Source organism: Phyllostomus hastatus, unplaced genomic scaffold, assembly GCF_019186645.2.
Source record: "Phyllostomus hastatus isolate PE091 unplaced genomic scaffold, TTU_PhHast_1.1 phas_scaffold_501, whole genome shotgun sequence".
NCBI classification, from domain to species: domain Eukaryota; kingdom Metazoa; phylum Chordata; class Mammalia; order Chiroptera; family Phyllostomidae; genus Phyllostomus; species Phyllostomus hastatus.
The window spans coordinates 65,678,376-65,706,064 of record NW_025334033.1 but is presented as its reverse complement, the minus strand read 5'-3'; the positions used below and the strand labels follow the sequence as shown (position 1 = coordinate 65,706,064).

Below are 27,689 nucleotides of genomic sequence, written 5' to 3'. Positions count from 1 at the left end.
GCTACAGATCATTTCAGAAGCTCTGTGTGCCGGAGGGCGGCGTGCGTCGCTGCACAGCCTGCTTGCGGCAGCAGCCCGCGGACGCAGGGTGAGAGTCGGGGAGGCCAGCGAGACCCCGTCTTCCAGTTAGTTCTCTGGTGCCGCGGCCTTTTCGGCCTGCCCCCCAGGAGCCCCCCGCGGCAGCGGGCCGGCGCTCCTTCCCCGGGAGCCCGCAGCTCCGTCCGGGGCACGGGGTTTGGCCTCCCTCCAACTTATCTGAGAGAGAAATGAGTTTTCTCTCTCTGCATGTTATCAGCCCACGTATATAGCCTTTAATTACTGCTCACCAGAGATTTTGTTTATTACTGTACCTGTGGTCTGTGCTGTTCTCTGCAGTGTTGGTGTGAGTTTCACGAAGTAGAAATCAATTCGGTGCTTCCATTTCTCAGCTGATTGGAGTCTGCCAGACTAATTATCTTGGCAAAGTGAAATACAGTACGTGCCTGATTTGGAGTAGCTTGAAATGAGTTGTTTTAGCCTCTGTTGCATTCATATCGATGCTTGCTTATATGAGCTAAAATTTGGAAGCACATATTTCTAAGGTAATTTCATATTTTAGATTTTGGGTCATGTTATTTGTTTGCCTGTGGCACTGCTTTCTGCTCCGAGTGTCTTAAGCTTATTGTTACAATTAAACAAAGCTTGGAACATGTTAAGGAAGTTCCTGGTTCTGAACGTTTAAGTGCTTGAATTGCAGACAGGCTTTCAGACTAACCTCGGCGTGCCGGGGCTGTGCCGATGGGAGGCGGGAGGATATTTTAGATGGCCACTCGAGGTCTCTTCCAGCTCTTTGATATTAGTCTGTTTCATGTATTTATAAAAGAAAAAACAGAATGGTTTGACTTAAAAATGCAATTTTCTATTAGGAATTTATGCTATGTTGTATGACTTCAGAAGGACCATATGGAATCACTTACGTCAGGTGTGGAACCGTTTATCCTGTGTGCTGAGTTTCTGAACGCGGGTATTTCCAAAATAGCTGTAATGGCAACACTAACTGTTAACCTTCTGTACCGCGTAACGTGATCCCCTCCTGTAGCTCTTTCCCATTTCTCAGCGGGAAGGCCCGCTCTGGGCGACGAGCACTGTGGGTTAAGGTGGAGGAGCAGGCGGGAAGGGCGAGCTCCGGAGTCTTGCTCTTTCATCCGAGGATGGGATGGGGCTCTGGCACTGCTGTGCCCGGGTCCGGGATCTGTTGTGCAGAGCTGCGGTCCGTGCCCGGACGTGGGAGCGTCGGGACTGGAGGTGCTTTTCGTGGACGCAGGTGTTCCTTCCTCCGGAGCCCCGCGCGCCGTGGTGCAGGGTGTTGGGTAAGACTACGGGAACTCACCAGCCCTCTTTTCACGCACAGCCGGGACTCTCTCCTTGCGCGCAGAGAGAGAGGAGGTTGCCTTTGCTGTGGAACTTCCCCCTTTGGCGTCAGGGGGTGTGATACTTCTGCGGTGAAAGCGAGGCCACGGCGACGAGGGCACGACCGCTGCCGCGGGTCCTGCCTGCGCGTGGATGGACCAGTGTGTGCGGCCTGAAGCCGAGACGGAGGAGGGATTCCTGTTCCCCCTGCCTGGCTCCGTCCTCCTCCCCGGGCCGCGGTTCCATCAAGGCGTCACTGCCCAATTAGGAAGGTGGAGGCACTGGGACCATTTTATTCGTCAGTGTAAATCGCCCTGTATTTGGTGTCGTAAGTGCTAGGTTCACGGTTTGCTCAGTGGAGGGTGGCAGTGATTTCTGTTTAAGCTTCTCGGAAAAAAAAAATACAGGATCATTTTGTTAGGTATGTTGGCAAAAAATACGTGCATTTCCATTTTGAGGGAGACCTTCCAAACAGGGTCTAAATTTTTTTCCCCTCACCAGTGCTTAACTTCAAAATGTATGTAATTTTCTTAGATTGATAAAGGAAGCTGGCAAACAAGATCCAGAGCTGGCTTACATCAGCAGCAATTTCATAACTGGACATGGCATCGGAAAGAATCAGCCTCGTAACAAACAGATGGAAGCAGAATTCAGAAAACAGGAAGAGGTGAGTTACAGCCGCCGTGCGGCGACGGTTTTCAGGACGCACGCAGGCACGCTCTGGCCCCAGGAGCCCCCTCTCTCCGAGGTTCCGTGGCGCTCCTTGGAATACGGGGAGCAGCCATCCCCTCCGAGGTGGCTGTGTAGTGATGCGTAAGTTCAGGGTTAGAACTGCGGTCCGGTTACTAATCAGTTTTGTGTCCTAATCAACCGTGTCGTTTCCCTCTGTCAACCTGGTGGCGCTCGAGTGTTTCTCGCAGACAGAGAGCGTGTGCACTGCCCACGCCTTCGACTCCAGGTGACTCTGAAGCGACAGACGGAAGTTTCTCCTGAGTGGGTTTTGTTTTGCTTTCCATCAACATTTTGACTATTTTTTTTCCATGCTTTTTAAGATTTTAGTATAGAAAACAGCATTTTGAAGGTGTGGAAACCTAATTACAGTGTTCTGGCTCACAGAAACCTTTTTTATTTAAAGTTTGTTCTTTAACTTAAAAGTAGCAGAATAACTCATGGCGACGTCATACCCTACGTCATAGCGCTTTGGTAACATCCCTAGTCCGGGGAGCCCAGTAGCCGGAGTCCGACAGGTCTCTAAAACCCAGTTTACTGGGTTAGTTATTCTGAATTGGCATGTGCTGTTACTTTAAATCTGGTAGTAAAAAAGTTTTCACTTTATTTTCTGATTGATTTTGATTTCTGCAATCGAAAATTCCCCAACTTTCCAGAGAAGTAAATAATGCCTTGCTTACATCTTATAGGGATTTTAGTGAATTTTTACGTCTTTGGGCGGATGCTGGCACAGCCTCACAGACATAAGACCGCAGCATTGCAGAGGGTCAGAACGTCAGCAGGACTCGGGAAGTGCATTCACTTGTTCGCTTCGCTGGCTAAACTCCCCTGTGCCATCGAAGGGGCCAAGCCCTTCGGCCCGAAGGCTTTCTGTGATTCGTACACGGACGCTTGTGTCCGGTCGAAAGGCACTTCAGCGTTTCAAGTCAGACTCAGTTGAAAAACTGTGTCTTTTGCCCATGTGTTCACGCATCTTGAGTTTCGTCTGATGTCGTCTTCTTTTGCCTGGCCTTAAAAGTTTAGTGTGCCCGGAGTATGTGTCAGAAATGACAGTTGTCGCTTCCTTTTACAACATTGGTTTCTTTGGTGGATTTTTTTCAGGTACTCAGAAAATTTCGGGCTCATGAGACCAACCTGCTTATTGCGACAAGTATCGTGGAAGAGGGCGTCGATATACCGAAGTGCAACTTGGTGGTCCGTTTCGATTTGCCCACGGAGTATCGCTCCTACGTTCAATCCAAGGGACGAGCCAGGGCCCCGATCTCCAATTACATAATGTTAGCGGACACGGACAAGATAAAAAGTTTTGAAGAAGATCTGAAAACATACAAAGCTATTGAAAAGGTAAGACCCCCAAATTAACACGGTATCTTTGTTGTTCTTTATATACGTAGAAATAGATAAAAAAAGTCTCTACAGAGAATGGTCTCAAAAGGCGTGTGCACTGTGTACATTATGAGAAAGTGAACCTACAAAGAGCCAGCAGTGTTTTCTAAAGTGTTTGAAATCCTATAATAATAAAGTGGTGCAAACAGTCGTGTGCATTATTGAGGAAGGAGGCCTGGAAGGCACACTGGTCGTGTGCACAGGGTGGTGACAGTTGATTGACTGGGTTGTGGAGGGATTCGGGAGCGGTGCCAGAGCTCCTGCGCGAATGAAATGTTGGTGACTGCACGCGCACGTGCGTGTGCTCGCACAGGTGGGCGTGGTGCTCTAACCCCTGCACCTGTAGGCCGAGTGTCTCCCTGCCGCTGGCGCTAGGAGGGATGCACCGGGAGGAATTTCCTGCAGCGGGCGCCTTGGAAGGAGCGAAGTGTGTTTAGCGGAGAGAGGTTTCGCGTCAAAGAAACTACCCTAGGTGCAGAGGTAGACGGCCCACGTGTGGCAAAGGAGGCGCTCGTCGTCGTCACAGATTCTGTTTCTGAAATGCCCAGATCCTGAGAAACAAATGCTCCAAGTCGGTTGATTCCGGTGAGGCCGACGTGGAGCCCGTGGTGGACGACGACGACGTCTTCCCGCCGTACGTGCTGAGGCCCGACGACGGCGGTCCGCGAGTCACCATCAACACGGCCATCGGGCACATCAACAGGTACGGTGCGAGCTCGCCTGCACGTGAGCACTGCGGGGTTTCCCTTTCGCAAACCGTCAGCGGTCTTCCCGTGTGTGGCTTGTAACGTTTTGATAAGAGAAGGAGAAGCTGTTTTTTTCCATTCCTTCTTTTTGGTCAGGAGGCACAAAGAGTATTGCACAGTAAAATGTTTAGTTCTCATAGACAAGGTTGACATGGTGAAGGCACGCTTATTTTAATTAGATTTAATTTCACAGTGCTCACTAATGTATTTTTCTGAATTCTGATTTTATTGTTTCGTGCCACGAGTGTTGGAAGATACTGCATTTCTCATCAGCAAGGATTTAAGATTGTGATGAATTAACTTGTGTTTTTGAGTATGTTCTAGTTTACTTTGCCCTGAGCTGGCGATAGCATTTTTAAGAGCTAAGAAAAGCAGGCACATACCTATATTATGTAGCAGGGTAAATTTCACGTAGAGGCCAAATAACAGCAGCAGCAAGTCTGAGTTCTTCTTTTTAACTTTTATTTGGAAATAATTTCGTACTTTAAAAAGTTGCAAGAATGCCACAAAGAACTCCCACACACCGTTCGCCCAGGAGATCCACTCCGGTTCCACAAGCGAGCGTGCTCTTTGTGGTGGAAGGATCCCATCCGGGACCATGCGTTGTGTCTGTTTTCCTCATCACTCCTGGTCTCCTTCAGCCTGGGACGGCTCTCCGGTCTTCCCTTGACTTCAGTGACCTTGCGGCTTTGGCAGGTTGACAGGCCGGCCCTGCCGCGGCCTGTCTCCCAGTTTGGGTTCATCTGATATTCCGGGGATCGGGCCCAGGTCATGCGTGTTTAGCCAGCGTGTCTGCTGATCTCATTTCATTGGGGCGCTCGGCGTCCCCCGTGTTCTCCCCGGCCGCGGGCACTCGGATCACTTACGGGAGGTCCGCCGGCCTGGGCTGCTGTGAGATTACCTTTCCCCCCTCAGATTCGTGACTCACTTTGTGGAGAGACTCTATAAATGTATTCCTCTTCCCCGTTTCACCCTTTACCTTAAGTATCTATTTCTGTTTCTTGCCTAAATTGATTATTACTGTGATTTCTACAGAATGGAGATTTTCTTATTCTATTTTTTTTTTTGCGTTTATTAGTTGGCCTCTTACCATCCAATGTGAATTAATGGACTGCTGGTTTTATTCAGTGGGTTATAATCTACTAATCTAATCTATTGTTTGTTTGGATGTTAAAATTTTGGCCAGTGGGAGCCCCTTCCAGCTAGCTTCCAGGTCCTCTTATCATGTTACTACTGTTCTCTGAACGCGTCCTTATTTTATGGAGTACCAGCATGTCCCGGTCTGAAGCCTGTTTTCCCTGCCCTAGACTAGACGTTGGCTGTTTCTCCCAAAGGGCCCGGTTCTTTTTACTGCAGAGTGTGCGGTGCTCGAACACAAAGGTCTGAGCGCCGGGTGTGTGTGTTGCCTCCGGAGAACTGTTACCGCCACCGGGCTCTTCAGTGGACGGAGCCGGAAAAGAACCCTGTGCCTGGGCACATGTATCTGTTCACATACGCACTGACGTCCGTATTTCCGTGTCTGACTGTTTGTCTGTTGCTACTCTGCGTTTCGGGTGACACCAGAGAGTCCGTTCTAGTTTTCTTCCTCTTTCCCATCTTCGTTGCTGGCTTCCTCAGGGGTGAGAATTAGGATTCCGTTGTCTTCCAAAGGAATTTGTGTTCTGTCTCCCTGTACGTAGCCAGCGTCCTGCACTGCAGGGCTGGCGTCACGTGTGGGTGCCCTAACTGCACGGGCCCTGCCCCCCCCTCCCCCCGGGGTGCCTTCCTGTCCCAGGAGCCTCCTCGCTCCGCCTCAGCTCCCTGTAAGCTGGCTGCTTACCCTGCAGCCACACGCTCCTGGGCCCCTGCTGGTGGTCTTGTCCTCAGGCCCTGCTCTGTCAGCGCCGGGCTGTCCTTCCGCCCTCCGCTGACGCCTTCCTTGCACAGGCCCCGGTAGTGGCTGACAGTTGTGGGAGTGTATTGTCGTAACGGATTCAGAGCAGTATTTTCTGCACTGTCCAGCATGCTAGTCCTTTGACATGTGTGGCTATTTAAATTCAAATTTCAGTTTTAGTTAAAATTAAATAGCATAAAAAGTTTCGTTCCCTGGCTGTCCGTGCCACATTTCAGGGCCTCAGCGGTGACCCTGTTGGACACTGCACTTACAGAACGTCATGGCAGACAGGTCTCTTGGACGGCCTGTCCCGTCTCCTCGAGAGCCTGAGCAGTGGTGAAGCTCCAGTTCCACATGCAGATGCCGCCCCAGTAGAGGGGAGGGGGGACGTCAGAAATCAGACTCGAGGACGTGAATATCAGCAGAGATTTTTTCATCCGTTTCCCAGCTTGAGCTGAGCTGTTTCTCGGCTATATCGAGTGTCCGCACTCCTTTTCCCCACAGATACTGCGCGAGACTGCCCAGTGACCCGTTCACTCACCTGGCTCCCAAGTGCAGGACCCGGGAGCTGCCGGATGGTACCTTCTACTCGACGCTGTATCTGCCAATCAACTCACCTCTCCGAGCCTCCATTGTTGTAAGTTTAGAGAAAGAAGTGGTTGTGCTTTTAACATGCGCCATTAATGGACTTTTTTTTTCCTCTCGCTTCTCTAAGCCTATGCAATTTATAGGTAAATAGGCCTTTACATCCACTTTGAAAAGTAGATATATAAATCTCTTTTGTAGTCAACTACATGTTCAATTTTTGAATGGACTGTATAGCTTACGGACTCTGAGAATTGGAATGTATGACCTCTGAAATTTCCTGTAAGGTCTGATTAATGTGAACATTTCTGATAGAATCGTTCAGCTGCTGCTCAGATACAGACAGTGACACAGAATTCATTAAATGCAGTTGGGCTGCTAGTTACTTGGTCGTTGACAGTCTGCCTTTGGGTAACTGCTGTCCTTGGTCCCAAGCCAATGTCCAGGCGCTGTCCCGAGGTGACCCTTCTCCAGTGCACGTTGCAGGTTGTTCAGTGTGGTCACTGTGTGTGATGGGGTCGCATCCTGGTGTGTCTTCACTTTGGGGGGTGTATATGTGTAGGTTAGTGGGAAAAAAAATGTATTAAAGTTTTACTAAAATTTAAGTTCACCAAAATTGTCAGACCTTAATTAAAATTGGTTTAGCTTTTCCTGGGCAAGATGTTTCAAGATGGCTATTTTAGATATGGAGATTAGGACATCTTAAACTTGTTGACATTTTTCAAAATAAAGAACTTTATTCTGGCAAATTTCAACTTGAAAGGCATTGGGGCAGAGGTTTCATGGCTATTTTCGGTGTTAATGTAGCTATGTTTATATACACATATAACAAAATTTATATGTATGTTTTGTTATTTTCAGGGTCCACCGATGAGTTGTATACGATTGGCTGAGAGAGTTGTGGCTCTTATTTGCTGTGAAAAACTGCACAAAATTGGTAAGTGTTTGAAAAGCACATGCAAATAAAAGTAGAGTTAAAAACACGGTAAAACAAGAGCACATGGAGGACTTCGTAGGCCCCTGCAGGTCATGGGTGGGGGAGGGCGGACTCGACCATTGCCTCGTGCGGCCGCGGTGACTATGGGGGTGACCGGGACGGGACGGGACGTGACAAGAAGGTCCGGCACAGGAGTGGCAGTGCTTTCCTTTCTGAGGCTGGGCTGCAGGCCACTGTCTGTGCTTCTTTACTGACTTCTCATAAGTACATGAAGGTTTTCTTATGCTCTCAAGTCACAAATGTTTGTATTTTACTGCAGCTCTCAAATAACTCTATATTTGTGTACAATTTAATTCACTTTTTTAAAAAATGGAAAGACTCATTTTCCTTGGCTTTTGTCGAGTGGTGAAAATGTGCCATTTTCCTGTTTACATGTTTATTATTTTCGGAACAGTTTCAGTCCTGCTCATGTTGAGTATATGAATGTCAGCGCAGGCTTTGCCCGAAGGGTCTCGCTCGACTGCGTTTCCACGGAGAGCAAAGGGGCTTTGTCATCGCCCTCCCGGGTGCTTCCCAATGCGGCGCTGTGCTGTGCCGTGCCGTTTCCTGGTGCCGTGGGGGCGCAACGTTTGTACTTGCTAATTCTCTCTGACTTCCTTAGGCGAACTGGATGACCATTTGATGCCTGTTGGGAAAGAAACTGTTAAGTACGAGGAAGAGCTCGATTTGCATGACGAAGAAGAGACCAGTGTCCCAGGCAGACCCGGGTCCACAAAGCGAAGACAGTGCTACCCAAAGGCAGTTAGTATTGGTCAGAACTGAGCAGACATCTGGCCCCCCTGACTTTTAACCCCCGGCGCGTCGCATCGCAGCGCCTCCGCTCGGCCCCCAGCCCCTGCACTTGGGTCTGCCCCGGGCCCCCGCGCGGCCCCCCCCTTGCACCTCCCCCAGCCCTGCTCTCTGCGCACACCGGGCACTCCGCCCCGCCCAGACCCCGCGTCGTCTTGCTTCTCCGCCGGGTTCTTGCGCTCGCCCCTCTGATCCCACCCAGAGGAATTTTATTTCATGTAGGGCAGATTCTTCGTTTCATTCACTGTAGTGATAAGAGTATTGCTCTGCTTATGTCTGGGGCTAAGACAAAAGAGAGCTTGTATGGTAAAGTGGACAAGTGAAGAAGTGCCCGTTCGTGAGGGGCACACCTGGGGGTGTGAGTACAGGCGTGTGTCAGGAGTTGGGGCATGGCCACGTGGGGGGCAGGATCAGCTGTCTCAGTGTGTGTGTCCAGGTTGGCCCGTGGCCGGGTTCAGGCACTGAAGCATCCCAGTCCGACTCCTCCTTGGAGGTGTAGAAGCAGCAGCGCGTTGTGAGGTCGGTGAACTGGACCACCTCGCACCCCCAGCCCGAGAAATGCTCACTCTCCGGTGGGCTCAGTGACCTGGGGGTCTTCTGCCTCGGTTCTCCGTAGCTTTTCCTCATCGTTGTTTGCTAAAGCCAGGAATAAATTTGCTTTTTTGCCAACATCTGGGAAAGGGGCCGTTATACTTGAGCTTGATGCTTACCTTTTTTCCGCTTCTAGATCCCGGAATGTCTGAGGGACAGCTACCCCAAGCCGGATCAGCCCTGCTACCTGTATGTGATCGGGATGGTTCTCACGACACCGTTACCTGATGAGCTCAACTTCAGGAGGCGGAAGCTCTATCCCCCTGAGGACACCACAAGATGCTTTGGAATACTGACAGCCAAACCCATACCTCAAGTAAGACTTCATGATGACAGATTATGTTAAAAATACATAGTTTCTTTAACAAAGGAGAAACTAACAAGGACTGCCTTTTGTTGTTGCTCAGCACGTTTGACGTTTAAAAATTGAGGTGTGCCTTCGATTCCCTGATAGAGAGCACCGTTCCCCTTCTGAAGTTAAATATTTGCAAAGGAAGGAAACGCCCGCCCGTTGACTTTGGGATGCTTTCTTTTCTTTTCGCCAAGATCCCGCACTTTCCTGTGTACACGCGCTCTGGGGAGGTGACCATATCCATTGAGCTGAAGAAGTCCGGTTTCACACTGTCTCTTCAAATGCTCGAACTGATCACAAGGCTCCACCAGTACATATTCTCGCATATCCTTCGCCTCGAGAAGCCTGCACTAGAATTTAAACCCACAGACGCCGACTCAGCATACTGTGTTCTACCTCTGAATGTCGGTAAGCGGGACCCCGACTCGAACGCACCCACTTCCGCTCGCTAAAAGGTGGGAGTCGTGCTTGCAGCCGGCTTTTGTGTGTACTGCAGAATCTCTTACTGCGGTAACTCTACGTTAGACTAGCATGTGGACGTACAGCTCGAGTGAGAGTCTTTTCTGTATTCCTGCACGTTCACAAGCTGGGCTCTGTGTCTTCCCTCAGTTAACGACTCCAGCACTTTGGACATTGACTTCAAATTCATGGAAGATATTGAGAAATCCGAAGCTCGCATAGGCATTCCCAGTACAAAGTATTCAAAAGAAACACCCTTTGTTTTTAAATTGGAAGATTACCAGGATGCAGTTATCATTCCAAGGTAGGTGGTTAAGTGGAAATCAAAGTGCTGGTGATGCTCTGTTTCAAAAGATTAACTTGTTCGGGAGAGAGTGTAAGTGGGCTGTGATTTCGGCGTTGATGTTTCTCCTAGAAAATTTAAGTGTCTCTTCACGGTGTACTTGTTCTCTACAATTTATGTCCTTAAAACACAAAACCCAAACAATGTAGTTGAGGTTTCACTTTGTGAAGGTCAGGTAGTCTGAGTGGTGACGGGCTTTCTTGGTAAAATTGCCATCCTTTCAATCCCCCAAGTCTTTCAGATGAGCATTCAAGTGATCATAGATAATATTTCTCTGGAAATGTTATAAGGGATAATGCTGTTAAGTGCAAAGGACGTTGTAAATCAAAATGTTTTTTTCTTACTTTGTAAAAATTTAGGGAATGGAGATTTTTAGCAATAAGATTAAATATAGGCACTTTTTGAAGAATTAGAGTACTGGCTGTAATACACTCTTTCTCTGATTCTTTTTCTTTGTGCACCTCAAGGCCATATTATAAATGTCAGCTGTCATCAAACTGTCAGCATCATAAATGGTGCAGTAACACATTCCACGTGGCGGTGTCTGCCGTGGGTAGCATTAGTAATGTACTGTGTGTTTACGCAGTTGGGATATTGGAAGTTTTGTATACTGTTCTCATGGATGCCACGTAGCGTCCTGTGCGGTCCACGTACAGACAGGCGAGACAGGAGTGAGGGGAGGCAGGGCAGAATGGTCAGTTGGGTCTTACTTGATAGAGATGTAGTTCTTTTTTTCAAAACTGCTTGAAATACATAATTTGGAACTGAAGCTTTCATTAACGTTCCTTATTTTTAACCTTTTGAACTCTTACATTAAAATCATAATTGCTCTTCCATATTAAAATCAGTTGTGTTTTGAGAATAGTGGATTTAAATGGAAAGACACTGATCGTTTTTTCTTTTTCAGGTATCGAAATTTTGATCAGCCTCATCGATTTTATGTAGCTGATGTGTACACTGATCTTACCCCACTGAGTAAATTTCCTTCCCCCGAGTATGAAACGTTCGCAGAGTATTACAAAACAAAGTATAACCTTGACCTGACCAATCTCAACCAGCCGCTGCTGGATGTGGACCACACATCTTCAAGGTACGGGGTTCCCCTCCTGGCGCTTTCCCAGAGGTCACTGGGCACGCGGAGGGGTTCACTGCCCCTACTGCCCGCCTGGAGCCTCTGGTCCAGACTTTCCGCTCACACCGTCATCCAGGGTGTGGTCCAGGGGTCTGGGGTTGAAGTGAGCTCTGCAGGTGGTTTGTGGGCACACCAGAGTGGGGGGGTCGCTGTGCAGGTGCACTCGTTCCTGTCTGGTGGGTAAAATTACTGTGGGATTTTTGCAGACTCAACCTTCTGACGCCTCGCCACTTGAACCAGAAAGGGAAAGCTCTCCCGCTAAGCAGTGCCGAGAAGAGGAAGGCCAAGTGGGAGAGCCTGCAGAACAAGCAGGTGATGAGCTGCTGGTCACTGGCGTAACTTAGTATTTGTAAGGATAAGTTTGACTGTTACAATACCGGGTGAACTAACAGACTGGCAGATAGTTTGGAAATTGCCCAACTCCTGGGTTTTGTTTTGGTTTAATTGATATTACGTGTTGGCTTTTCTCGTTGTCTTTTTGGTAAGTATGAGTGGCTCAGCTTTTATATTCAGTCCATTGATACATTCATATCATGGAATCACCCTTATAAATCCTAGCATAAATCTCATTTGGCTTTCAGTGATTATTTTTAAGAAATATTTTTTCTTAATTGTCTAAAGTTTTATTTATTTATTTTTAGAGAGAGGGGAAGAGAGGGAGAACAAGGGAAGCAATGTGGTTGTCTCTTTCACGCCCCCTACTGGAGACCTGGCCCGCAGCTCAGGCATGTGCCCTGACTGGGAGTCAAACCGGCCACCCTTTGATTTGCAGGCTGGCGTTCAGTCCACTAAACCACACCAGCCAGGGCTGAAATTTAGTTTTCAGTTTTTCAGTTACAGTTGACACTAGTTTTAGATGCACAGCGTAGTGGCTAGACATTTGTATAACTTACAAAGGAATCCCCTCGGTAAGTCCAGGATCTCCTTGACACCACACACAGTTATTACAGTATTACCGGTTATATTCCCTGTGCTTTACTTTACATCCCCATGACTGTTTTGTAACCACTGACTTGTACTTAATCCCTTCACCTTTTCCACCCGGTCTTCTACCCCCTTCTGTCCTGGCAGCCATGAGTTTAGCTTATGTATTTGGTCCACTGACGCGAGTATATCATGAAATCACCCTTATAATCCTAGGGTAAGACCCATGTGGCCTTCAAGGGTTATTTTTTTAATGTTTTTAAAAATAAGATTTTGCTAGTACTCATGATTTTTGTCTTTATTTGTTAGTGAAATTGGTCTTAAATTTGTTTTTCATTCTTTTGTGTTCGGTTTAAATTTACCTTTTCGCATTTTTTCACGCTCAAAGATCCTGGTTCCGGAACTCTGTGCTATCCACCCCATTCCAGCATCACTGTGGAGAAAAGCGGTCTGCCTCCCCAGCATACTCTATCGCCTTCACTGCCTTCTGACCGCGGAGGAGCTGCGCGCCCAGACGGCCAGCGACGCTGGCGTGGGCGTCCGGTCACTTCCTGTGGATTTTCGGTAGGTCCGCGGTGTTGGCAGAGAGAGCGAAAGAGTGGAATGAAGTTAAAATTTTAATTCTAAATGAAATGGTTCTTATTCTTGAAAACGGATATCTAATACGTAAGATGAACGCGTCCTCGGATTCCCGAGTGGAAACCTGCACAGTCCTGTGTTTTGTGCATGCGCAGAGGGCGAGGAGGCACGCAGACCGAAACCGATCGTCTTCCCTCAGCGGTGGGGCTGCAGTGAGAGTGGACACGGCCTGTGTCACTGCGGTGACGCTCTGAGGTGGCTTCCTCCTAAAAATCCACTACGTATTGAAAAGTAGTCGCCGCGAAACGCGCTTCGTCCTCATTGTGTCCTTTCCGCTAGTAAAGTCTCTGCATTCTAGGGAGTGTATCGGTTTAACCACTCAGATTACTTTCGGTTATCCAGTTGGCAAGACCGAGATGGTTCTAGAGATCGAGGAACTTTGTAACAGTAGGAATTGTTATTAGCTTTTCTTTCAGGGAGGAAGCTCAGGCTCAGAGAGGTTCTGTAAGTTGCCCAGAATCGCCCAGCCAGTGAACCAGAGGGCCTCAGGCCAGCTGCTGGCTGCGTGTCCTCTGCCCCCCGCTGCCACGGGCCCCGCCGTGCAGCTGTCCTTGTGCAGACTTCCGGCGGTGCCGGTTTCCGCTCTGGAACCTGGTCTCTCTTCCCGAGTAGGAGGTGTTTGTGCTGATCTTCATTTGTTCTTCATTCTACTCACCCTTGCTCTGAGCCTAGCCCCGTGGAAGGATCTGACGAAAACTTACAAACATGTCTTTGCAGATACCCTAACCTAGACTTCGGGTGGAAAAAATCTATCGACAGCAAATCCTTCATCTCGATGGCTAACTCCTCTCCAGCTGAAAATGATAATCACTGCAAGCACAGCACAACCGTCCCTGAAAATGCTGCGCATCAAGGTGCTAATAGAGCCTCCCCTGCAGAAGATCATGACCAAATGTCTGTGAGCCGCAGCGCGTTCCTCGGTGAGCCGTCCGCTAGACTCCCGGTTGAAGTTTCAACAGACCCGACAGCAATTAATGGTCTTTCTTACCATGGAAACCTTGCCAATGGCAGTTACGACTTAGCTAACAGAGACTTTTGCCAAGGAAATCAGCTGAAATGCTACAAGCAGGAAATACCTGTACAACCAACTACCTCATACCCCATTCAGCATTTGTACACTTACGAGAACCAGCCCAAGCCCAGCGATGAATGTACTCTACTGAGTAACACATACCTTGATGGCAGTGCTAACTCATCTACCTCAGACGGCAGTCCCCTGGGGGCCGCGGTGCCTGGTACTCCGGAAGCTGTTACGGTCCTCAGAGGCGGGACGGGCTCTGAGCGGAGTCCTCCTCCCGGGTACTCCTCGAGGACTCTCGGCCCAAATCCTGGACTCATCCTTCAGGCTTTGACCCTTTCAAATGCTAGTGATGGATTTAACCTGGAGCGGCTGGAGATGCTCGGTGACTCCTTTTTAAAGCACGCCATCACCACGTACCTGTTTTGCACTTACCCCGATGCTCACGAGGGCCGCCTTTCCTATATGAGAAGCAAAAAGGTAAGGCAGCGTTCTCCTGTTTTCGGCAGGTAGAGGGATTTGTCTGGGCACCCACATTGCTGTAAAGGACCGGATGGTTTGTGAGGAAGAGGAAAGGGTGCACCTCCGGGCTTGCCACACCCGACCTGTGCGGCTGCAGCCTGCGGCACAGCCACCCAGGAACTGTGTTTCACCCGTGATGCCCTCAGGCGTGGGGGCTGGCTGACGTGCGTGTGCCTAGGTTACTCCTAACCCTCGAGCATTTCTTTGGGAGGTTGCCGCCTGGGCACACCGGGCGTGCGAGTTTGGACGAGACCCAGGGCCTCCCTGGGGCAGCTCATCTCCAGGGTTCCAGGGAGCCAGGGAAGGGGGCGGGGGCAGGGCCTTGCCCGAGCCCGTGACCACAGCCACAGGAGGAGAGCGAGCCCAGGGTTCTGAGCGAGCAGCACCTGAGAACCCAAAGGAAGGGCGGCTGCTTCAATTTAGTGTGGGATCAGGGCCTATGGAAGAAAGGTGATGAAGGTAAAATAGTTCATGATAAAAGAGGTGTCACAGGCAACGTGTACCTGCTGGACAGGTAACTTAGGAAGCTGCCAGATCTCCCAGCACTCAGGGCAGGGGTGAACAGAAGAGGTGAGTTCACAGCGCATGCGTGAGAGGGACAAGTGGCAGGGTGTGTTGGCGCTCGGTGAACCAGCGGTGGCGGCAGCAGAAGTGTGGATATTTCTGCTTGAAAAGGAAGGTGGGCTGAAGCCACATTGTGGGAAATCTTCCGTGCCAGGCAAGGGAGTTTGCACTTTGAAAGTTGGCACTGTTGAGTGTCGAAGGCACTTTTTGCATAAGGGACTAAAGTGGTGGCTTTCAGTGATCCATCTAGTAGCAGAATGCAGTGTGAGTTAAAAAACAAGACCAGCCCAAGCTGAGCGACCAAGCTCAAGCAGAAAATTCGATAGATCTGAGCTCCGGCAGTAAGGGAGGGGCTTGGGGGGGATCATGACTGTAGCCAGCACTTAGGAAGTGCTTACTCGGGCCAGACACTGCTCTCTCTGCTGTTCCGTTTGTCAGGGGAGGGTACTGGGCCAGCAGAGGCCACCTGCCCGGGGTCCCCTTGCAAGGAGGTGGCAGAGCCCAGCCTGGCTTTAGAGACCTTGCTCGTCACCATTGCACTGACCCACCCCTGGTGTCACCCTGTAACACCAGGCACTGCCCTGGGCGTTTCACAGGCCTTCTCCCTTAATCTCCCCCGCACCCCCTGAGAGGTAGATGACATGTCCCCATTTTACAGGTAAAAAGCTTCCTAGAGCGTGTGAGTAGTTCGCGCAAGGCCATCTAGCTCGTCTGCTGTCGTCGGAGAGTGTGTCCCACGCTGGAACCCACGCCCTCCGCAGTCTGCTGTGCTGCCTTCTGGTGTGGTTGGGGGCGGGAGGCTGGGGTGGGGGAGGACACAGTGATGACAGCCATATACACCGGAAGGCTGGGGTGAGGTGGACAGAAGTGTAGGAATTGGGGTTCGGGTTGGGCTTTCAGACCCCGCAGAATATGAAGTGCAGTGCTCAGGCAGCCGAGGGTTTTGGGCTAAGACAGTTTGGGGAGTAGGCGTCATACAGGTGACAGCCGAAGCTCTGAGCGCAGACAAGATTTCCCGGGTTGGCCGCAGGAAGGCGGTGTCAGAGGCCAAATGACCGGAAAGAACAGTCTGTGTGCTCTGTAAGGGAAAAAGACGTTACTGTAGATTCCGGAAATTCATCCACTCCCCTGCTCAGAAAGCTCTGGCTCCTATTTCCTGCAGAAACCCTCCCCCGCCCCCACCTGGTGTGAGGCCTTCCGGGGCGCTCAGCACCAGACGCGTCTGCTTGTCACCCGGCTGCCGCGGTGGTTCCTCGCCCGGCCCTCCCTCGTGCACGTGCACACAGGCGGCCAGCGTTCTTCTCAGAGCGCTCCCCCCATTTCTGTCGGAGTTCTGCTGGGCCCACGATGAGTCCTTAGTTCTTTCTTCCCTTTCTGCCTGCCAGCCATTTCCGTCGGCTTTGAATGTGATTCCATCCCTTTCAAGCCCCTGTTGCCCTTGACCCTCTCGTTGGCTTCTGGGGTGTTGTGTTCTTGTGGTGTGGAAAAGGAGGCGAGCGTCACTGGAGCTGTCACGTTTCAGGCACCACACGAAAGCCCTGGAAAGCCCTGGCGCGTCCTGAGTGCCAGGCGGGTGCTGCCGCCTTGCTGACTTCGCTCTCTGAGGGCTGCCTGGCCCAGCGCCTCCTGGGGTGGGTGCTCGTCCCAGGGGATGCTGTTGGGGGTGGGGGGCGTAGGGGGACGTCGGGGGGAGAGCTCATGCAGTACTTAAACCAAAGGAAACCCAGTTTTCAGGAAACAAAAATGAGGTTCACAGTTCTAGACCCTAGTTTTCAAGCAAAAATGAGACAGAAATGCACTGATCTGAGTAAAGTAGGGAGGAGACGAGGCCTCCTGGAAAGCAGAGTGGAGTGCTCGTTGACACGGATAAATGGGGAGTGGTTGATGGTTGCCTTTTGCTCCGTTTTCAGAGGGTTGAACACAACTGTCTTGAAATGCCATCCAAAACAAAGAGTAGCGTTTGAGGAAACGTTGCAGTTGAAACCATATTTGTGGCTTAGGTTCTAGCAATACAAGATTATCTCAGCTCTGTCCAGGGCCAGTCTGCACTTTCTTCCATTGAGAATGTTGTGCCATCTTGGACTTTTTATACACATCTTTTTCTGATGGCCCCAATTAGTAGTTTGCATTTTATGTGATCAGGTCGTGCTTTCAAAACATGGAAATTGAACTCCTCTGAGTTTAGAAGGAATTTGCATGTGTGCGTGTATGTACGTATCAGTTTTTTTCTGATCTGCATTTAATATCCAGAAATAGTCATCTAACTACACTGAAGGATACAGAATTTAGTATTTTCTGCCAGTCTTTACAATTGAGGACCAGTTAAAGTAATTTTGGTGAAAATGTGTTAATATGTCTTGCATGAATTCAGGAGTGATCATTTATAATTTATAGTAAGTACCTTACAAATTTTTCTGCTAAAGGTCAGCAACTGTAATCTCTATCGGCTCGGAAAAAAGAAGGGACTGCCCAGCCGCATGGTGGTGTCGATCTTTGATCCCCCTGTGAACTGGCTTCCTCCCGGTTATGTAGTGAATCAAGACAAAAGTAACACAGATAAATGGGAGAAAGATGAAATGGTAAGTCTGTGGTAACTGGAAGGAGCTATGTTTTGTTGATGGGGAGAATTCTGTTCTATTAATTTTTTACTTCTTTTCCCTGCTATGTTTATAATGAAGTAGATATTTGATATATTGAGTTAGTAACTCTATAAATTGGCTTTTCATTGAATTTACAACCACTCTGGCAGTTTTGGTGGAAGACTACTTTTATTATCTCGTTTGCCAGAGGCGAAGAGTCTCTGATGCTAAGGCTCGACAAAAGAAGAGAAAGAGAAACCCCGCAGCGTTTCACTGTCCTGCTGTGTGCTGTGGTTTGTAGCAGGCCCTCAGCTCTGCTACAACGCAGCGACTTCCAGCGCAGCGACTTCCGGTGACCTGCGCGCTCCGGTCTGTGAGACCGTGAAACGCCAGGCACGGCTGCGTTGGCAGCGCAGGGCTTTTCAGGACTGTTTATCCTCTCGTGACCTAAACATCGTGATAAATAAATCTCCATGCCTAGAGGTTGCAGTTTTCTGGAAAGAGTTTCAGTCTTGCCAATGACGGTGGAAGACTGCAAATACTAGCTGCAGCTGCTTGCGGTGCCTTGTCTTGAAGGCCACCAGGGGGCACCGCAGAGGGCCTCGGCGCGCACTGCAGGAGCCGGCGGGTCTGGGTGGCTGGCCCGAGGACGCCAGAGCCCCTTCCGAGGGGAGAGGCGATCTTGGGCTCTTCGCTTTCCCGGGTATTTATTTCGTGCGAGTGATAAACTGGTTCGCTGTTACTTCATTTTTACTTCAGGCCAACAATGAAAATGCCGTCTCTTTCACAGGTTATATTTTCCAACTGTGCGTGTTCTTATCTTCTGTCTGACATGCACGTCCTTGGTATCTGTCTTAAGTGTTTCCAGGCTGCGTGCTCTATGACTCTATTTGGGTTTCTGCCTCCTTATTGAGTGTATTTCTAAGTCATGCAGTATTTGACTTATTACAGAAATTAAACTTACGTGGAGAAGAAATAGGGTGTTTTAAGCAAGTCGGGCTATAAAAAGTACATTTGTCATTAATATAGAAATAGGTGGAACCTTAGGGGAAAAGTGTATAGGTTCTGAGAATTTTAGAAAAAATACTACATTTTTACAAAAATTATTCTACTAAAAAAAATGTATCCTGCCTTGTAAATACTGTTTCACAATATAATTGATCTCTTAAAGCAAAACAAATTTAGCATAAAGTTGACATCAACATGTCGTTTTGATTAAAACAATTTTTTTTAGAGTATAACACACAGTTCTTTTCTTGACGTTTCAGATGAACTGACACTGTGGTTCCTTGAATACATTAAAGCACTGTTTATTCTTTCACTGAATAATTTATAGTTACTGAAATAGACTCCTGCGTGGTATTGAAAAGCACATGCGTAACCCGTTCCGTTCTGTCTGCCCTGCCCTTCACCTGATAGGGCGAGGTGCACACGACACACAGATGCCGAAGGTGGTAACAACTCAGGTAGAAAGTTCGCCTGAACTATAAGAGAAGAATTTCATGCTGCATTTTTATTTTTAAAATGCTTGAAGTGCTCTTGGAAACTATTTAGTGAGGTGGAATTCCACGGTTTTGCAGATAAAGAAACTGAAACCCAGGGGCTTAAGAATTTTGCCCAAGATCATACAGCTTATTTTTGATAAAACCCAGTCCTCTTCTTTGTGCTCTGCCAGTTATAGTCTGCGTTAGCATCTCACTAAAGATATATAAGGGTTTTTTAAATAAAAAATGATTCAGTCTCTGCTCTGACTGGCGAGGCTTGGTGGGCTGGGCATTGTGCTGCAGAGCGCACGGCCGCAGGTTCCGTTCCCGGGCAGGGCAGGGCGCGTGCCGGGTGAGGGCGCGTCCTGGGCTGTGGCCAGCCCCAGGTGGGGGCATGTGGGAGAGGCAGCCGATGGACGTGTCTCCCCTTTGTTCCTCCCCCCACTCCCATGTCTCTAAAAAATAAATAAAACCTTTAAAAAATCCTATTCAGTCTGATTTTTTTAAAATTGTAATTTGGCCCTTTCTTCCAAGGACCAAAACAATAGTTAGAACCGTCTGATGTTACCTGGAAAGTAGAGGGTTTTTAGCAGGAGGGAAACGGCTCCTAGAGGTCTGCTATTGCAGTTCTTTCGGCGTGCTTCCTTGTTCTTCAGAAAGTTCTATCGACTTTTTTAATTTAAAAAAGCATAGATAGTTATAGGTGTATGGCTTCTGCTCTTATTTCTTTTCAAGCAATTATAGTTTGTATCTCTTTTGAGTCTGGCTTAAAATGAAAATATTTGTGGTATTTAAAAAGCGCTTGACAGAAAGTTTGAAAACTTTTTTCCCAGAATACTCTGGAAAGTTGTCACTATTAAAATCGAAGCACACCCTCCTGTTTGTCCCCCCAAAGTATAGTCTTGGGGTTTGTTTGTTTGTTTTTAATTTTATTGCTCAACAGAATCTTGGCATCTCCCTAGCATTGCAGAAAAAGTTATATCACTGCTGAGTCCCAGCCCATTATTAAGGTTGTCATTCACAAATAAGCTTTCGCCAAAGAAATTGGAATTAGCAAAGGCCTTCTGTCAGAAATTGGATTGCTGTGTTTCATGTTAGTCTAGATTTTCTTCCATTTTTGTCAGCTCTGCTGTACTCTGTTACCGTGATTACTGCAGCTCCGTGGAGGGGAGAGCGTGCTTTCCAGATTCGTAGCTTAAAGGCTCAGTGACCACTTTGAGTCTTCAAGTAACACAGTCTAGTTTTACATCGTAGCAAATGTGGAAGTAAAATAAGGACAGAAACTTGACCATGAAACACTGCCACGCATTCTTATTGTGTAGAAATAGGGGCAGAAACTTCATAATGAAATGCTTGCACATTTGTAATGTTACCAAGATATAAGAAATACTTTTATCTGTCTTCACATTATACTTTGAATTGCAAAGATAGTGCTTTTTCTGCATCTGGAATTTAATTTTATTAATTCGAAAATCTTTTTAAAGCTTTGTCAGCGAAACCAAAGACCTCCCCGATTGGCACGTGAGTGCTCTCCGCCCTGTGCCGCCGGAGTCAGACTTTTGAGCTGAGGCTTTGCCTCACGGACGTTCGTTTTAACTCTGCGTACCGTGTATGAAGCCCTTAACTTACAGCTTCATACTGGATAGAGGTCATTTTATAGCTTAGAAAATGAACATTCAAAGAACATGTTTTACTTTGTTTATATGATTAAATAACTTATTTTATGTTAATTGAAAACAAATGGCCGTGATTTTAAAGTTGCCTTTTAGTATTTGTGGTTGTCATGTGAAATTATCCATAACCCTCGCTTTTATTGAGTCTCAGACCCTTTTAAAAACAGCAGCTATGTCTCCTCTCCTTCCCCGCTCCCCTCGCTGCAGACAAAGGACTGCCTGCTGGCGAACGGCAAGCTGGACGAGGCCTTCGAGGAGGACGAGGAGGAGGAGGAGGACCTGGCGTGGCGGGCTCCCAGGGAGGACGCGGACGACGAGGACGACCTCCTGGAGTACGACCAGGAGCACATCAAGTTCATCGACAACATGCTGATGGGGTCCGGAGCGTTCGTGAGGAAAATCCCCCTCTCCCCGCTTTCAGCTGCTGACTCTGCCTACGAATGGAAAATGCCCAAGAAGTCCTCCCTGGGCGGCATGCCCTTCTCCTCCGACTTCGAGGACTTTGACTATAGCTCGTGGGACGCCATGTGCTACCTGGACCCCAGCAAAGCCGTGGAGGAGGACGACTTCGTGGTGGGCTTCTGGAGCCCGTCGGAGGAGAACTGCGGCGCCGACACGGGCAAGCAGTCCATCTCCTACGACCTGCACACGGAGCAGTGCATCGCGGACAAGAGCATCGCCGACTGCGTGGAGGCCCTGCTGGGCTGCTACCTGACCAGCTGCGGCGAGCGGGCCGCGCAGCTGTTCCTCTGCTCGCTGGGGCTGAAGGTGCTCCCGGCGATCAAGAGGGCTGACCGGGAAAAGGCCGCGGGCCCCGCTCGGGAGAGCCTCGGCGGCCAACAGAAGAGCCTTTCAGGAAGCCGGGCTGCCGCCCCCGCGGCCGGCCCGCGCTCCTCCGCGCCCAGAGACTTGGAGTACGGTTGTTTGAAGATCCCACCGAGGTGTATGTTTGATCATCCAGACGCGGATAAAACACTGAACCACCTGATTTCAGGTTTTGAAAATTTTGAAAAGAAAATCAACTACAGATTCAAGAACAAGGCTTACCTTCTACAGGCTTTCACGCATGCCTCCTACCACTACAATACGATTACTGGTAAGGAGCCCCAGGCCCGCTTCCTCTCTCTGAAAGTCAGACCGTGTGTGACTGGCGTCATTTTGGCCTTGTAAAAAAATGACCTACGCGCGTACAGACTTGGTGCCTAAGACGCATGGCTGGGGGAGGGGCAGCGAGCAGTGAAGGAAGCCCTGGTGTGCTGCTCCGTCTGAGCGCACGCGCAGCCCCCCGGGGCCCCTTCCATGTTCCTGCTGTCCCGGTGCGCGCCGCGTGATTGGGGCGGGGTGGGGGGTGGCTGCAGCGTGTCCCTGCGCTCTCCCTGCCGCGTCCCCCGCCAGTGTCTCTCTGCAGCCCGCACAGTGCTGCCTGTGGTTCTCGATTTATTTGGGTGCTCTGGTTGTGTTTCCACATCCTTTCACCATCCTTCCTGAACAAAGAGGCCCCTCTCTCAGAGCCCTTTTTTGGTCTAAAGATGAACAGATGGTCAGAGCCTCCTCCGCAGAAGGGTGCGCTGCCCCGGCTCTGACGGCCGCCGCCTTCCTCTCTGACTCCTGCTCCGCCTGTGGGCCCCTCTCTCCCCCGCAGGCTCCCCGTCTATTAGATGGGGGGTGGGCCCCCAAAAACTGAAGCTGGCTTCAGCCTGGGGGACACAGCTGAAGTCAGCGTATTTCTTCTGTATCAGAGTAACAAGGGCTCGAATCCAGGATACCAAAGCAAAGTATAAAGTTTGTATAAAAAAAAAAAACAATGTAGGTCAAAGTGGTCTGAAAAACGTAGAGCCAAAAGGTGAAAACCACACCACCTTGTCTCCAGACAAGACAGACAGGGGAGATGGAAGCCTGTTTTCCTTGGGGTGGGTTGTGGGGGCAGAAACAAGGCGTGGCCGTCGGCTGCATGGTCCTGGGGCCAGGTCTGGTTCCCAGCCTGCCTCCACCCGCCTCCTGGACCACTGGGGGTGCTGGGGCAAGTGACTGCGTCTGTCCCTGCCTCAGTTTCCTCAGTTGGATGGGCTCTCTGAATCGCTGAGAACATTTAGATTCTGGTTAATCCTGATAACTTTTTATGTTTTGACAACCAACTGCTTTTGCCTCAGGTCTTGGCTCACTCTCACAACTCTTCTTTCTCAGTCTCTTGGTTCGTGTCAAATTCAGTATTTCTAATCCAAGTTGAGAAGAGGGTGCTGTCCTCTTATGTAACAGACACGGCCCAGGCGTGACGAGGCCCGGTGTCCCTTAGATGCATTCGAGTGTGAGAGAGCTGGTGTGCACTGACGGCTGCGGGGCGTGCAGCGGGTGGGGGTGTGTGCAGGGCTCGGCCCCCCGGAAGTGACGGTGTGTGGCGGGGGCGCTCAGACCGTGTCCAGCACCTGCCGGGCCAGCACAGTGCCAGAGGAGAGGGGCTCAGTGGTCGTGATGTCAGCTGGAAGAGGTTTTTTCCTTAATAAGCCATTTGTCTTTGGGCCACTTAGAGATTTTATGACTGCAACTTATGTATGTAAAAGAAATGTGCTTAATATGCCAATAAAGTTTCATTGCCGGGGGTTTCGGTAAGTATGACAACGTTAAGTAATTTTGTCATTGAAGAATATATATATGAAAATGAACCCAAATAAAATTCTCTCAAATGGCCCCGGGGTCAGGCCCCCCTCTCAGTTTGTCCGTGGAACCCACGTGGACGGTTCTGCCCAGGCTCACGGCCCCGCTCCGGCTCCTCCCGCAGATTGCTACCAGCGCCTAGAATTCCTGGGAGATGCGATTTTGGACTACCTCATAACCAAGCACCTTTACGAAGACCCGCGGCAGCACTCCCCAGGGGTCCTGACCGACCTGCGCTCCGCCCTGGTCAACAACACCATCTTCGCGTCGCTGGCCGTGAAGTACGACTACCACAAGTACTTCAAGGCCGTGTCCCCGGAGCTCTTCCACGTGATCGACGACTTCGTGCAGTTCCAGCTCGAGAAGAACGAGATGCAGGGCATGGACTCCGAGGTCAGTGCTCGGGGGGACGCGTTCAGACCCGAGCTGCCCTCGGGCACCCGGGCTCTCGGGCGTTTCGGCGCTCTGGCCGCACCTGCATGTTCCCGGGAGAGCTGGGACTGCGTCAGTCTCCGGGGACCTTCTGACCTTGGCTGCCCGCACTGGGGGAGGGGAGACTGGCCAGAGTAGTCAGACAGTGTGCCTTTCCCGCCCCCACTCGGGCTCCCCGAGAAGTGCTCCCCTGCCCCCACGGCAGCCTCCACCGAGGGGAAGCCCCGCGGTGTCCGTCTGCTCTGCTTTGCTGTCCAGAGGGGATCGGGGTGTTTGCTCACGTCTCAGGTGGACGGCACAGGGACGCATTCTGCTTCTGCTGGAAGTGGGAAAATCGCGGTTTAAACACCAGGCTTCTCCACTTTTAACCGCTGGGGTTCGAGAGGCTTCTCCTGTAAGTTCAGCCAGAGGTCCCTGGTGACGGAGCTGACTCTGACGTGTGGGCTGCTGCGCGGCTGTGTCTGGACGGGGCTGCTCAGGTGTCGCGCACCGCCGGCCCTCCGCATACCCGAGTGCCCCGAGGGTGCTCTCGTCTCTCCTCCTTCCCCTGCCGGTTCTTTCGTTCTTCTGAGTTTTGTAGGTTTCTTGTAAGCGCTTCAGGAATTCATTCATAAATTCCTCTGGTGGCTGTTTGAGTTGTTCTTTATTTGATTTGTGCCTTCCCTTTTTTTAAAGCACCAAACCATTGTTGGGGACTGAGTGCATTTTCTGGACTTCCTGCCCTGAGAGGAGGGAAGGGCCTCGGTGCTGGGGCATCACACAGGCAGGCAGCCGGCGTCGGGGCAGAGCCTGTGCGGGAAGGCGGTCAGCTGTGACCGGACAGAGTGTGTGTGCGGGGGAGACCCGCTGGCCGTGCCCCCCACGGGGGCCTCCCAGGCTGGCGCTCCGAGTGTGAGCCCAGCTCGCCGTGAGACCGGGGTCGGAGCCGTCACCGCACAGAGGGCAGCGTTCTCTCCGGTCCGGTCCGCGCTGGGGCGGTGTTTTACACTTGCAGTGCGAGGAGTTTAGATTTAAATTCTCTCAGATGACCGGTTCTGTTCAGTTTTGTTCATTCTTTTTCTTCCCTTTGTTTATAGGACCAGGTATAGCAGTTGCAGAAGCTGATTGGAAATGTCATGGTCTGACTTTCTAGTTTCCTGTTTGGTTTCAAGAAAATCTTACCTTTCTGGGCCTCAGTTTTCTCATCTGTAAAAGGAGACAGTTAAGCTTCATGAGTTTTAAAATATTGCTTAGGAGCAAGAACTATCTTCTTTTTCCAGTGGTCGGCATTATAAATGTTACATAGAACTTTGTATCACTGAATAGTCTGTTTAGAAATTACTGGCACCCTGCTTTTTATTTCTCTTTCACAAGTAACTTGTGTTTATTTTAGAAAATACAAATAAGCAAACAGAAAATTAAAGTTCCGCAGACACACAACCTGAGAAGTAGCGCAGATTAACCCTTCCTTTCGCCGCATGCACGGGGGTGCCATCCGCGGCAATCGGCCTGACAACGCTCCGTCGCTGCCGCCGGCCAGGCCAGCACGCGGCTGTCCTGGGACGTGCCTGCCAGCCCCTTGTGGCGGACACTTCCGTCGTTTTCGGCTAGGACTTCTAGTAAACCTGCGACACATATTCTTATTTATCCAGTTACCTCCTTAAGAGGAACTTCCAGACATGGAATTGCTGTGTCAAAGAATTGGGAACCTTTAAAAGGCTTTTGAAACATATGTAAGTTTTTATTCTGTGAATTCGAATGCCTGCTGTGCGGCAGGGACTCGCTCACAGCGGACGTGCACTGAGTGTTTCACAGAAGGGAGCTGGAGGAAAATACCTCCTAACTGGCCCCTCCCTGCCGGGAGTGCCCTGCCTGGTCCTGGCCGAGCCACGGGGGTGGAATCGTTGGTGGACAGATGTCTGGTGGCGAGTGAGTTTGAAAAGTTTTTAAAATATATGTATTGACTATTTCTAATTTTGTGTTGAAAGTTTTTTTGTTTTTATTTAGAAATAATTTTTTTTTCTTTTGGTTTTCCTGGAGCAGTTTGACAGCACTCCTCAGTGTCAGATAAGCAGTGTTGCGGAGAGCCTAGCACACCGGGGCGGGCGTGCCGTAAGCGGTTGGTGTCCTTGCCTCTGCTCCGGACGCAGTGCCCGTCGCGGCCGGGAAAAGAGGTGCCTCGCGGGCTGCCCTTAAAAACAGCCACTGTGCTCACCAGCCGTTTTCTCTCCGTCACAGCTCAGGAGATCTGAGGAGGACGAGGAGAAGGAAGAGGACATTGAAGTCCCAAAGGCCATGGGGGACATTTTTGAGTCACTGGCCGGCGCCATCTACATGGACAGCGGGATGTCGCTGGAGACGGTGTGGCAGGTGTACTACCCCATGATGCGGCCGCTGATAGGTACTGCCGGCTCCCCTTGGAGGGCGCAGTCAGAACGGAAAAGAACGTCGAGGGCACTATTTACATTATCTTTCATTTTGATTACAGAAAAATTTTCTGCAAATGTGCCCCGCTCCCCTGTGCGAGAATTGCTTGAAATGGAACCAGAAACCGCCAAATTTAGGTAAGCAAAAATGTGCATGGAAAAAATTAACTTACTTAAAATCACGGCGGGGGGAGGTCTCAAAGATGCCATCAGCGAATGATTCTGAAAAATATTTACACTGGGGCACGCTCTCCTGCAGTTCCCACTTGTAGTCTGATTGACTTCTCCCTTCGTTTTTGTAAAGCGAAGCCGGACCAGGGGGAGGGGGAGCGGCAGCCCCGTCGGCCGCTGGCGTGCAGGGAGTCGTGGCTCCTCCGTGTGGCGGCAGCCTGCACCCGGGGCTCCCGGCCGAGCGTGCGCGCCCAGTGCTGACTGACAGTCATAATAAATACTTCTGACTGCTAATTCAAGCTGTTTGGCCTCTTTGCAGCCCGGCTGAGAGAACTTACGACGGCAAGGTCAGAGTCACCGTGGAAGTGGTAGGCAAGGGGAAGTTCAAAGGTGTCGGCCGCAGCTACAGGATCGCCAAATCCGCAGCAGCACGCAGAGCCCTACGAAGCCTCAAAGCTAATCAACCTCAGGTTCCCAACAGCTGAAACCCCTTTTTAAAATTAAAAAAAAGAAAAGGCAGAATTAAGGTGGAAATATTTAAATTGAAAAGGATGATTTTAAAGTTGATACTGAGCGGAACGAATTGAAGGCAGAATTTAAAGTTTGATAACAAGATAGATTACAGAATAAAACATTTAACATGTGTATAAAAACTTTGGAACTAATTGTAGTTTTAGTTTTTTGCGCAGACACAATCTTGTCTTCTTTCCTCACTTCCGCTTTGTTTAAATCACAAGAGTGCTTTAATGATGACATTTAGTAAGTGTTCAAAATAATTATTGACAGTTTTGGGGGTTGTTTTGTTTTGTTTTTAGCTTGATTTTTCTGTCACTTTTGCTTAGTGCTAGGAGGCCACGGAGCTGCCACCTCAGACAGTCCCGAGAGGGGTGTCCCAGCCCTCGTGCCGGCCTCAGTCCCTGTGGTGCTGCCGCGGCGGGGCCCGGCAGGCCAGGCGGCCGCGGCTGCGGGAGGAGGGAAGCGTGCCAGTGTCGCCTCTGTGTCCGTGCCCCGTCGTGTGCGGTGACGACCCCCGGCGCCAGTGCGCCCGGTAGCGAGGGACAGATTGCAGTGAGCGCTGGCTGGCATGTTGGTGAATCCAGTTTTAGTTCTCTCACGCCACCTAGTCCTGCATAGAAAAGGTTGTTCTTGCCTTAAAAGTAATATCCTCATGGATAGTCTTTAGTTTTGGATCTTTTTTTGGAACAAACTAATTTTACATTCCCTTCATTTTGTTACGCCTTCGATTTTGAGACAG

At 49.9% G+C, this 27,689-nt stretch overlaps 1 protein-coding gene across 5 annotated transcripts in view; it reads left to right on the top strand.

The window, feature by feature from the left end:
- The window catches only part of DICER1 (dicer 1, ribonuclease III), a 66,338-nt gene extending 39,251 nt beyond the window's left edge, over positions 1–27,087 (top strand). For 4 of the 5 annotated variants that reach the window (XM_045822114.1, XM_045822111.1, XM_045822113.1 and 1 more), the window contains 19 exons: positions 1,924–2,056; positions 3,220–3,462; positions 4,053–4,207; positions 6,628–6,760; positions 7,570–7,645; positions 8,307–8,446; positions 9,222–9,401; positions 9,632–9,845; positions 10,047–10,200; positions 11,147–11,329; positions 11,578–11,683; positions 12,684–12,859; positions 13,652–14,432; positions 17,462–17,617; positions 20,982–21,870; positions 23,551–23,819; positions 26,076–26,238; positions 26,326–26,401; positions 26,754–27,087. In XM_045822114.1, coding sequence (XP_045678070.1) covers positions 1,924–2,056; positions 3,220–3,462; positions 4,053–4,207; positions 6,628–6,760; positions 7,570–7,645; positions 8,307–8,446; positions 9,222–9,401; positions 9,632–9,845; positions 10,047–10,200; positions 11,147–11,329; positions 11,578–11,683; positions 12,684–12,859; positions 13,652–14,432; positions 17,462–17,617; positions 20,982–21,870; positions 23,551–23,819; positions 26,076–26,238; positions 26,326–26,401; positions 26,754–26,919 — 4,393 coding nt within the window. In that variant the 3' untranslated portion in view covers positions 26,920–27,087. The remainder of the gene's footprint in view (positions 1–1,923; positions 2,057–3,219; positions 3,463–4,052; positions 4,208–6,627; positions 6,761–7,569; positions 7,646–8,306; positions 8,447–9,221; positions 9,402–9,631; positions 9,846–10,046; positions 10,201–11,146; positions 11,330–11,577; positions 11,684–12,683; positions 12,860–13,651; positions 14,433–17,461; positions 17,618–20,981; positions 21,871–23,550; positions 23,820–26,075; positions 26,239–26,325; positions 26,402–26,753) is intronic. The other variant, XM_045822115.1, reaches the window with a different exon arrangement.
- The last annotated feature ends 602 nt before the right edge of the window (positions 27,088–27,689 follow it).